Source organism: Malania oleifera, chromosome 10, assembly GCF_029873635.1.
Source record: "Malania oleifera isolate guangnan ecotype guangnan chromosome 10, ASM2987363v1, whole genome shotgun sequence".
Lineage (NCBI taxonomy): Eukaryota > Viridiplantae > Streptophyta > Magnoliopsida > Santalales > Ximeniaceae > Malania > Malania oleifera.
Window position 1 is genome coordinate 34,695,686 of NC_080426.1, and position 11,177 is coordinate 34,706,862.

The following is an 11,177-nucleotide window of genomic DNA, read 5'->3' on the forward strand; positions in this document are numbered from 1 at the left end:
CAAGTGCAAACAGTTTTGAGTTGCACGAGTGGCACTGCTGGCACCTTGTCCACACTGAAATCAGAATAGGTTTTCTATATTTCTTGAATAATTTGTACAAGCCAATACACAATTTTTATAATACAATTGGGAATTCTAAATATGGAAACAATCTCCTAAAGGAATCTCTTTCAATAATATACAATCCTCTACATATATACCTCCCTAAATTACTTCCAAGATACTCAGGATTTCTACACACACTTGTACAATATCTATTATGTTCCTTTGGAAACCTCTTTCTTCCAATCTTTTTCCTTCGTCATTGATTAATGCCCTCAATGATACCTCATCTTTCTCTATAATTTCTTAATTTTGAACTATGAAATTCATTGCTTTGTAGTATTAAAAAATTAACCATATGTTTGGTACCTAGTGACGGAATGAGATAAATTTGCTTTTATTTTTGTTGTATTCTCTAAATTTTGTTTCCTTTTCTTCTTTATTGTGAAATTCTAATAGTCCCATGACAGCTAAGGTTTCTCCAATGAACTTCAACACTGTTTGATGTACGAGAATAAAATGGGTTGGGAGTGGATCGGAATTAAAAATTAGATGAATCTGCTTACAATATTGTATTTTCTAGTCCAGCTCGGGTGATTCATAGAAGTTTCAACTTCTAAGGGTAAGCTCTGAGATTACGTAAAATGGTAACTTCTTACGACCAATCTAATTATTTATAAATCTATTTGTAACGTGACATCCAATTCTCTTTCAAGCCCAACTAATTCATGGGATGGAGGGACCTTCCTTTAATTCTCTCCTTCCTCGAGGTAAGGTACAAGATTTGAGCCCCAAAACAAAACCAATATTGTTCATATTTTTGCTAATGGGGTAACTCATGAGGTTTAATAGCATTTTTATTTGTTTTCTTGATGGGATTTTTCCCATTTATTTCTTAGAACAAGTTTTGTTCTATTGTCATGGCTGATACAATTTTATTCTAGTTTTTGTTGGAGATATATGAACACAAATTCATGGGCATTAAAAGTGGAAAACTCATGGCTGGTAGAAATATATATGAGTATTTATGTTTGCAGTTCTCAGACAACATTAATTCTTTTATTGCAAGCTGGAAATAGGTCTTGTTTGTAGATAAGATTGTGTTGATTTAAATTCAAATATGAAGTAGACTAGAAACTCTCTTTCATGTACACTGTACAAGAATAACTTTTATGTTACAAAATTTTTGGATGCCTAAGAGGCCTCATATTTTGAGCTAGTAATTTAGGATGTTGAGAAGAGATACTCTGGTTCTTATCAAGCTTCTGAACAGGCAGTCTAGTCCTTCTTCAAGATCTTGAACTCTTGACTCCAATTTTCCTAGTCTTTTCTGCACATTCTCAACGTGCTGGCTGATATATTTGCCCCCTTTGCAGCTAATGAGAGCACGAAGCGCCAAAGCCACCTTCTCAAATTCACTAGTATCTGATGCTTCTTCCTCGCATGCTGTGTGTTTCCTGTGCATCAACCTGGAAACCAATGACCAACCTCTCAGCCTCGACTTCACCTTTAGCCCAGAAATGTAGGACAAGAGGGATTCAAACACAGAGAAAGTGACTGCTTCCAAGTCTGTAAACATGCTAGCTATGGCCACAATATCATGGCTGCTGTCCATAGGAGAAAAGCTGCATTTGTTTTCCACACCCTTCAATTTTCTCAGGTACTTCTGAATTCCCCTCTTCCGCTTCTCACCAAAGGTAAAGTAGACTCCTATCTCGTCCGCCAGCCCAAATTCACCTCCCCGCCTTCTCCGCAGAATCGATTGAAGTTCTTGTGTGCTTTCCTTTGTCTGCAGCAAGACATCCTTGGCAGTGCCACACACATCCAAGAGCCTAAGGGATCCATCCAATGCGTTATCAGCAAATTGTTTGTGGCACTCTTGGGCTGAGGTTTGTTGTTGGATGTGTGGCAATAGTAGCAAATCGTGGGCACAGTCAAACAAATCCACAAGGACACCTATCTTTTCACATATTGATGGTAGTGTTGAAGAGCTAGTGCCCTCACAAGCTCTCAATCGGCACAAATGCTCTTCAAATTGAAGGTTAAGCGGGTGAGGTCTTGAAGGTAGACTTATGGAGCGTACATGATAATTGGCTTTCGGGTTCAAAGGAGAGGCTGCCATTGAAAGAAAATGAAGGTCTAAAACTTGAATCTACTGCAAGTCAGTCTAGCTTGCCTCCCTAGCACTGGCATCTGGTCTATATATATAATATATTAACATGGGGATGGGAAAGAAGACATGAGGAATCTCAATGAGAGGCAGGCAATTTGATTTTGATTTAGATTCAGGGCTATCTCGGCGATGTCTGTGCAGTGTATTCCTGTCAGCAGGCCAACCAATGTATCAGCCCATTGTTTAAATTTAGAAAGTTACAAGCCTATCTGGATATCATGTGCTGTTGCATTGTATATCTTGCACGGATCCATAAAATATGCTGTGCATGAGTGAGTTTGTGTGTGGGCGTGTGTATTATCCTTCAACACTCGAACAATTATAACATGAATTCTGATTGAAATACACGAGTGGCACTACTGGCACCTTGCCTCCACTTGCACAATCAATCAATAATAATCATTTTGATTATAATTTTATATTGACTTTTCGGGCTTAGGAAGAATCATTTAATTAATGAAACATTAAGAATTGTAACCCAACTGTTGTTTTTTGTCCCACATTGGTAGAATACTTCCACCTTAGTATAAAAGGTTGTTTTGAATTTTTTATATTATCTGTCCCACATTGGAGAGAAGTGTTTTTTAGACTTGAAGTTGAAGTTATATAAAGAGTTCAACTCTTCATTTGTAAAACACACCTCAAAGTTGTACTTTGTCAAGAAGTAGTGGATTTATCATCGGCACCCAAGGACATAGGTAATTTTATACCCACCCTCGTCAATTTCTTGTCTTATTCTTTTTATTGCTTTATTATTAGTTTTTGCATTTCTTTAATTTCGTATATATTCAATAGCAATAGTTGTAGTATTGGTACTTGACACAAGTAGAGTGCCTGGCACAACAATTAGTATCAGAATTAGGTTGAATAGTGTCGATACGGAGGTGTTTTTCTGTTAGGATCTTTGATTCCACGTTTGATGCCTAAGAAAGACCTTGTCTAAGCGAGTGCTCAGAGACCATTACGGCTCAGTCGCTCCCTGGAGGTCGACCTGGTCAAAGTGGAATTTCATAGGATAAAACAGAGTAGACACAGTTGGTATGTACTATTCATCCTAGGCCTTTTGCTTTGTTGGTTGCTATTGAATATATAGAAGATGGCAGAAACTAGTGCAGCAGTAGAAGAAACTCTGTCCACACGAACTCCAACCCTTTTGGCTTCGACATCATCATCGAAGACGATAGCTAATGCTCGGTTTGAGGTGGAGAAATTTGATGGTACCAATAATTTTGGTATATGGCAATGTGAGGTGATGGACATCTTGTATCAACAAGAACTAGATATTGCTTTGGATGATAAACCGGTAGATATGGGTGATAGAGATTGGGAAAAGATTAATCGTCAAGCATGTGGTATGATTCTTCTGTGTTTCACCAAAAATCAGAAATATTGTGTTATGAGGGAGACATCTGCAAAGAAATTGTGGAAGACATTGGAAGATACATTTATGACCAAGAGTCTGGAAAATCGGCTCTATTTGAAAAAGAAATTGTTTCGCTTCCAGTATCAACCGGGTATTTCGATTAATGATCACATAAATGCTTTCAATAAAATTTTAGCTGATTTGTTAAATTTGGATGAAAAGGTGAAAGATGAGGATAAAGCCATATTGTTACTGAATTCTCTCCCTGATGAGTATCAACATTTGACCACCACTTTATTGTATGAGAAAGATAAAGTTACTTATTATGCTGTTTGTACTGCATTAATTAGTATTGAATGCAGAAAGAAAGATCAGATGGTCCATAAGGAAACAGCAAAAGCGCTAACAATAAGGGGACGTTCTCAGAGTCGTATGCCTGGAAGGAAGAGTAAATCTCATGGGAGGAGTAAATCTCGTGGGAGACTTGCTAAAGATTAATGCGCCTTTTGTCGTGAGAGAGGGCATTGGAAGAAAAACTGCCCTAAATTATAGCAGAAAAATAAGGGCAAAGCACATTCTAATGCCAATATAGCCAATGATGATGGAAGTGAGTCAGATTTTTCTCTTGTTGGAACATCTTCGTCACATTATTTTGGTGAGTGGATTTTGGATTCTGGTTGTTCCTATCACATGTGTCCCAATAAGGAATGATTTTCTAATTTTGAAGAATTAGATGGTGGGGTTGTTTTTATGGGAAATGATAATACTTGTAAAACAACTCAAATAGGATCAATACAGTTGAAATGTCAAGATGGAACTATTAAGACCTTGACTGATGTTAGGTATGTTCCAAGCCTAAAGAAAAATCTGATTTCATTGGGTGCCTTAGAATCTAAAGAGTTTACTGTCACTTTGAAAGATGGAACCTTAAAGATTAAATTAGGTGCGCTAGTGGTGATGAAAGGAATAAGGAAAAATAACTTGTATTATTTACAAGGTAGTAGAGTTATTGGCTCAGCAGCTGTTGTTTCTGAGAAAGATGCAGGTTTAGATACAACCAAGTTATGGCATATGCAGTTAGCACATGTAGGAGAAAAATCTTTGCAACAATTAGCTAAGCGAGGTTTGTTAAAAGGCGCAAAGGTGTGCAAACTTGAATTTTTTGAGCATTGCCTTCTAGGAAAACAAACTAGAGTGAAATTTGGCACAACAATCCATCAGACTGAAGGTATTTTAGACTACATCCATACAGATGTATGGCGACCCACAAAAACGGCTTCGTTGGGTGGTATGCATTATTTTGTCACTTTTGTTGATGATTTTTCTAGAAGAGTTTGGGTGTACTCTGTGAAGCATAAAAATGAAGTGTGTGATATTTTCCATAAGTGAAAAAAATTAGTTGAAACTCAAACTGGCAAAAAGATTAAACGGCTCAGATCAGATAATGGTGGTGAATACACGAGTGACCCATTTATGAAGGTATGTCAGGATGAAGGTATTGCTAGACACTTCACAGTTCGAAATACACCACAGCAGAATGGGGTGGCAAAGCGCATGAATCGGACTTTGCTGGAGAAAGTTCATTGTATGTTGTCTAATGCTGGGTTAAACAAAAGGTTTTGGGCTGAGGCTGTTAGATATGCGTGTCATCTCATTAATCGTCTACCATCATCTGCAATAGGGGGAAAAACACCCTATGAGGTATGGTCTGAAAAGTCTGCTAGTGATTATGATTCTTTACATGTATTTGGTACTATGGCTTATTATCATGTTAAAGAATCTAAGTTGGATCGAAGAGCCAAGAAAGCAATATTCTTGGGGATAAGTGCAGGAGTCAAAGGATACCGTCTTTGGTGTCTAGAGACGAAAAAAATGATTTTAAGTAGAGATGTAACTTTTGATGAACTTGCAATGATGAAGAAAACAATATGCAAGGAGTCACGAGTTGAAGAGAAAACCAGTGGTACTCAACAACAGGTGGAGGTCGAGACAATTTTAGGAAACCCAATGAGAAATGAGACTACACAAGGTAACTCTCCAGTTACGGTGGGGAATAGTGTACAAGAAGAGGAGATTTCAATTCGAGAATCTTCACAGCAACAAGAATCAATTGTTTCTTATAGGTCAAGACGGGAAATTCGAAAACCTGCTCGGTAAACTGATATGGTGGCCTATGCACTTCCAGTTGTGGATGATAATGCTCCTTACACTTTCATAGAAGCAATGAGGAACTCTGAATCAAACAAGTGGAAAAAAGCAATGGATGAAGAAATGCAGTCTCTTCATCAGAATCAAACTTGGGAGCTAGCCCAGCTGCCCAAGGGTAAGAAAGCAATTGGTTGTAAATGGGTTTATGTAAAGAAAGAAGGATTTCTAGGTGCAAATAATGTTCGCTTCAAAGCTAGATTGGTAGCTAAGGGCTACGCATAGAAGGAAGGCATTGATTATAATGAGGTATTTTCTCCAGTTGTTAAACATTCTTCCATTAGAATTTTGTTGGCTTTGGTAACACAATTTGATCTTGAACTAGTTCAACTCAATGTAAAAACTGCATTTTTACATGGTGATTTGGAAGAGGAAATCTATATGACTCAGCTAGATGGATTTCAGGTTGCTGAATAAAGAAAATTGGGTATGTAAACTGGGTAAATCATTGTATGGTTTAAAACAGTCTCCAAGACAGTGGTACAAACGATTTCATCAGTTTATGATGGGTCAGAAGTACATCAAAAATAAACATAATCATTGTGTTTATTTTCGCAGACTACAAAATGGATCTTTTATATATTTACTCTTGTATATTGATGATATGTTGATAGCTTCAAAGAATAGGGAAGAAATCAACAAGTTGAAAAGTCAGTTAAATCAAGAGTTTGAGATGAAAGATCTTGGTGAAGCAAAGAAGATACTTGGCATGGAGATTCGTAGAGACAGAATGAGAGGAAGAGTTAGTTTGTGTCAAAAACAGTATTTGAAGAAGGTAGTACTGAGTTTTGGCATGTCTGAGCAATTAAAACCTATAAGCACCCCTCTTGCTCCTCATTTCAAACTTAGTGCTGCTTTATCTCCTAAATCAGATGAGGAACGTAAGTATATGTCACAGGTTCCTTATGCAAGTGCTGTTAGTAGTCTGATGAATGCAATTGTTTGTACTAGACCCGATATTTCACAAGCTGTTAGTATGTTGAGCAGGTATATGCATGATCCGGGTAAAAGACATTGGCAAGCTGTGAAATGGATTTTGAGATATATTATGAATACGATTGATATTGGTATAGTATTTGTAGGGGTGAGCAAACAGTCAGTTCGGTTAAATTCGGGTAATTAACCAATTTAACCGAAAAATTCGGTTAAATAATACCATTAACCGAACCAACCGAATTGACGAAGGAAACCAAACTGACTCCGACCGAATTGCCCATTAGGGTAATTCGGTTAACCGATTTTAACTGATATTATTTAAAATTAATTTCTAGAAAAAGAAAACAATTATAAATTTTTTTTAATGGAAGAATATCTATTTTTTTATATTTTTAATAAATAAATTCAAAGATAAAGAAAGTTGGATTCGGATAATTATATTACTAAAGAAGAAGAAGAAGAAGAAGAAGAGGAAGAGGAGGAGGAGGAGAGGAAGAGTTATCAGGTTTCATGACAAGCTAGTGTGGTGCACTGGTGGCTGCCGAGCTGAGACAGAGAAGAGAGACTGAGCTGCTGAGACGCTGAGTCACTGAGGACTGAGTGGAGTGGCTGAGACTCTGAGGGCCGAGAGGCTGAACTCAGGAGAGCCGAGCTACCGAAGACTCGATGAGGGGATTTGCCAACTCCGATAGGTGGTCCGATGACTCTGATGGAGAGCTGCGGGCGGCGGGCTGCGGCGCAGATCAGCAGAGCACAGAGAAACGGAAACCTTAGCCCTAACTCTAATCCCCAATTCCCAAATCCCTTTTCTCCCACTCAGTGTCTCAGTGAAGTGAGACCCTTCCCTCCGTGGCTCCACCATTCTTCCCCTCAGGCCCCAAGCCCCAAGCCCGAGCCCCCCGACTGCCCACATAAATTATATTTAAAATGTAATTAAGTAGTAATTCGGTTAATCGGTTAACCGATATATTTGTTACCGTTAACCAAACTGAAACCAATTAACCGGACTTTTGTAGAATTTTAACCGAACCGACCGAATAGAGTTTTTTACCGGAACCGAACCAGCCAATTTCGGCCGGTTAATTCAGTTTTCACCGAATTATGCTCACCCCTAAGTATTTGAGAAAAATAATACTATTGATTAACGTGTTGTTGGATATGTGAATTCAAATTTTGCAGGTGATTTGGATAAACGTCGATCAACTACTGGATATATTTTTACATTTTCTAATGGTCCAGTCAGTTGGAGGTCTACCTTACAGTCTACCATTGACTTTTCCGACTTAGGAAGAATCATTTAATTAATGAAACATTAAGAATTGTAACCCATCTTGGTTAAGATGTGCACAATAGGCTGAGGTTGTGTGCTACCCATCATCTGTACCCCATCTCGCCTCCTCACAACTCAAATCTATGACTTGTAATATGAAAGTCTCAAACTTTAACCATATCCCCTAAGGACTACAATTATACAGTGTGTCTTGTACTAATAACATTTGAGTTTGTTTTTTTTTTTTAAATAACTTGCCGATAGTGTTTAATTATTAATGTTTACTTGAAGTAGTGTAGGAGAAAGGATTTGGAATGCCACCTATAAGTGCAAACTTTTAAATTTATTTACAGAACAATGAATGACTGACGGAAATTTACAAGGTGATGAAGTAAGTTTGGTCTTCATCATAAACTACATTTTTATTTAAGAATTGATTTAGGAAGATTAATAAGACTTGTATTTACCAATTTTCTTTCTTTAGTTTTGTGCCCCACATGATGAGTAAGAAGAGATTCTTTACTTAGTAATTTTCCTCATCTTTTTCTACCTAGCAAAGTAAAAAAGGCATATGATTTGAGCAAGTGTCATGACAGAAGATTAGGTTAGGTGGTTTAGTCACATCAAGTCTTAGAGAATCAATGATATTTTAAAATTATGGGTGTTAGGTGATTGCTTGGTTAAACTAGATAATTATTACTTTGGATCTCTTACTTTGTGCTTGAGGTCATATGTTTTGGCCTTGGAATTGGATTTGTGTGCCTTTGAAAAGAATTGAATACAATGTTGTACTATATTTTGTTTAATCCTATAAATCTAAGTCAAAGGCCTGAATTCCAAGCTTCCAAACACAAGGGTAATTGTGTTTGTGAGCTTGGATTCAGATCTTGAATTTTGATTTTGTCTAGATTAGAAATTAAACCCAAAACAATGTTGTATTGCAATTTAATACTTGCAAGGTCAGAAATTGATAATGTCATAAGACCATTTAAAACGTATGTGATTAGACAACTCAATCTAATAATTTCTTGTTAAATTGACTGTTAACCTCACTTGCAATTTAATTCGTGGAGAGAGGAAAATTTAGAATATTTAAAATCAAAGCTCTGATGGAGACAAGGAAGGAATCAGTTCTGCCACTGTGTTTAATATTCTATGCCTTGAATTACATATGTAGCCACATCCTCTTCAATGCTTACTGTCTCTCTGTTGTCTCTAAGTAAGACAAACACTCTGTTCAGTTTGGAAGGGAGGAAACATTGAGCAAACAATGCCTGATGCATTGGTTAAATCCAAATCAGTATCATGTGATCACGTGATACATTAGTAATGTGTTTGGCCGCAAAGAAAAAGAAAGAAAATGCAATTACTACTTGGTACTCATAAATTATGAATGTATATATAGCATCAAGAGAGATTGGTTTATAGAGCTCATCTGTTTTCTGGGTCTTCTACTACTGTTCTTTCGGATTGTGCTGATCATTTCCATGGTTTCTTCACTTTGTAGCTGCCAGAACAACTTCTATAGCTGCTACTGATGGTAGATTTCTATATGATTTTAATCTTGATGACTGCTACATTTAAAATGCCCGTGAGAAAAATATGCTTTTGGTCGAAACTAATCTCCTCTATTTTCTAAATTTATTTTCTTTTCCTCTTTCTAAATGAAAATTCTAAGTCATGTGACACCATAATGGTTACTTAAACAGTAACTTCCCAAGAACAATTTACTTGTGTAAGTATTAGCCTTCCTAGCGTGTGCGATGCATCTTGGCAGTGTTGGAAACTTTTATGTGTGAGTGATCTTCATGATCACAATGTGTGCCTATATATAAATAATTAATTAAGCATGATGCAATATCTTAACTAATTAATGTATATATGAAGGTGCATTGACCAAAGGCAAGTGCCTTATTTACTGTTATGTAAGATATAATGATCATTTTTTTTTTTTTGGTAAAAGAGGGCGGCACCTCCTAAATTTTATTAGAAAGCCCCTCACTTATGGCGGAGGAAAACCGTGGTTACAATTTTGAGACTTTGGGACAATAAAAACAAAATTCCAAGACCCTAAAACTAATTTAACCAACATAAACCAAACCAAAAAAACCAAATACCAACAACCAAAAAACTAAGAAACTAAACCACTAAAAGTGAATTAACACAAAACATCATGAGCGCAAAGAAGGAAAACCCAACAAGTCCAATCGAATCATTCCCCTGACTTACTGAGGAAGATCATCTTGGCAACTATATAATTGAGAAATACCAGATTTACCCTGTTTGGCAAAGAAATCTACACTTTCTTTAATGGTTAATGAAAAGTCTCTCAATTAGTGTATCATTAAGGAATGTGTCATATTTAATCAATGTATATTCACCTTGGAGGAAGGGAAAGGTCATATGTATATGTATGACTCTTTGATGGATTGAGCTACTTGTGAATTTCTATATGAAGGTCCCTTGGTCCCTCTCATCACTCAATAATCAAGTTTGACAGATCTCCATTACTAAGCCAAACATGAGAGTGAGTAAGGGGAGAGAAGATCAAGTAGTATTCCGCATAATAAAAACTTGATTAACAAGAGTTGAATGAAAGAAGGACTAATTGCATTGAAATTTGATTGTCTCAGTAAAAATATTGTATTTATTTTCTTATCTTTACTTTATCATGGTTCATAAAATAAGCTGAAAATCCTTTTTATACAAATTTTCTAACATGTAGTATTAGAGCATAAGGTTGAAGCTTATTTTATGAACCTATAACAGTTGCTTTACATATGAGGACATCTTAATATCTCATCAACCAAATTGGTAGTTACCAAAGTGGCATCCAAATAATATGATTCCAATAGGATAAAAAGGAACTAAAGGCATCAATTTCATAGTGGATACTTGCCAGTAGGTACATTAAGTTTAACATTTTATTTAATGAAACTAGCTTTTAAGTCTAACATTTGGTTTAACAAAACTATGACCACTATTAGAAAAGCCAACACTTTTCCCTTTTCCCCTATTTGTCAGAAAAAGAGCTAGAGCATGTGTTTTTGCGCCATATTTAATATGTTTCTTAAGTTTGATTGATTAAATATTTTGCTTTAATTTGAAAAAAAAAAAAAATGGGCATTGAAAGCCATACGGTATTATGGAGTAAATCAATGGTATATCATTATCTAACCCAAAGGATG

The 11,177-nt window shown here is 36.4% G+C and overlaps 1 protein-coding gene across 1 annotated transcript; it reads right to left on the reverse strand.

Moving 5' to 3' along the window:
• Positions 1 to 1,258: 1,258 nt before the first annotated feature.
• Positions 1,259 to 2,164, reverse strand: LOC131166606 (uncharacterized). The gene has a single exon (XM_058125192.1). The coding sequence runs from the start codon at positions 2,162 to 2,164 to the stop codon at positions 1,259 to 1,261; it is 906 nt and encodes a 301-aa protein (XP_057981175.1).
• Between the last annotated feature and the right edge of the window lie 9,013 nt (positions 2,165 to 11,177).

Coding starts and splice junctions, on each gene's coding strand:
- LOC131166606 (XM_058125192.1), bottom strand. CDS start 2,164: ATGGCAGCCTCTCCTTTGAACCCGAAAGCCAATTATCATGTACGCTCC.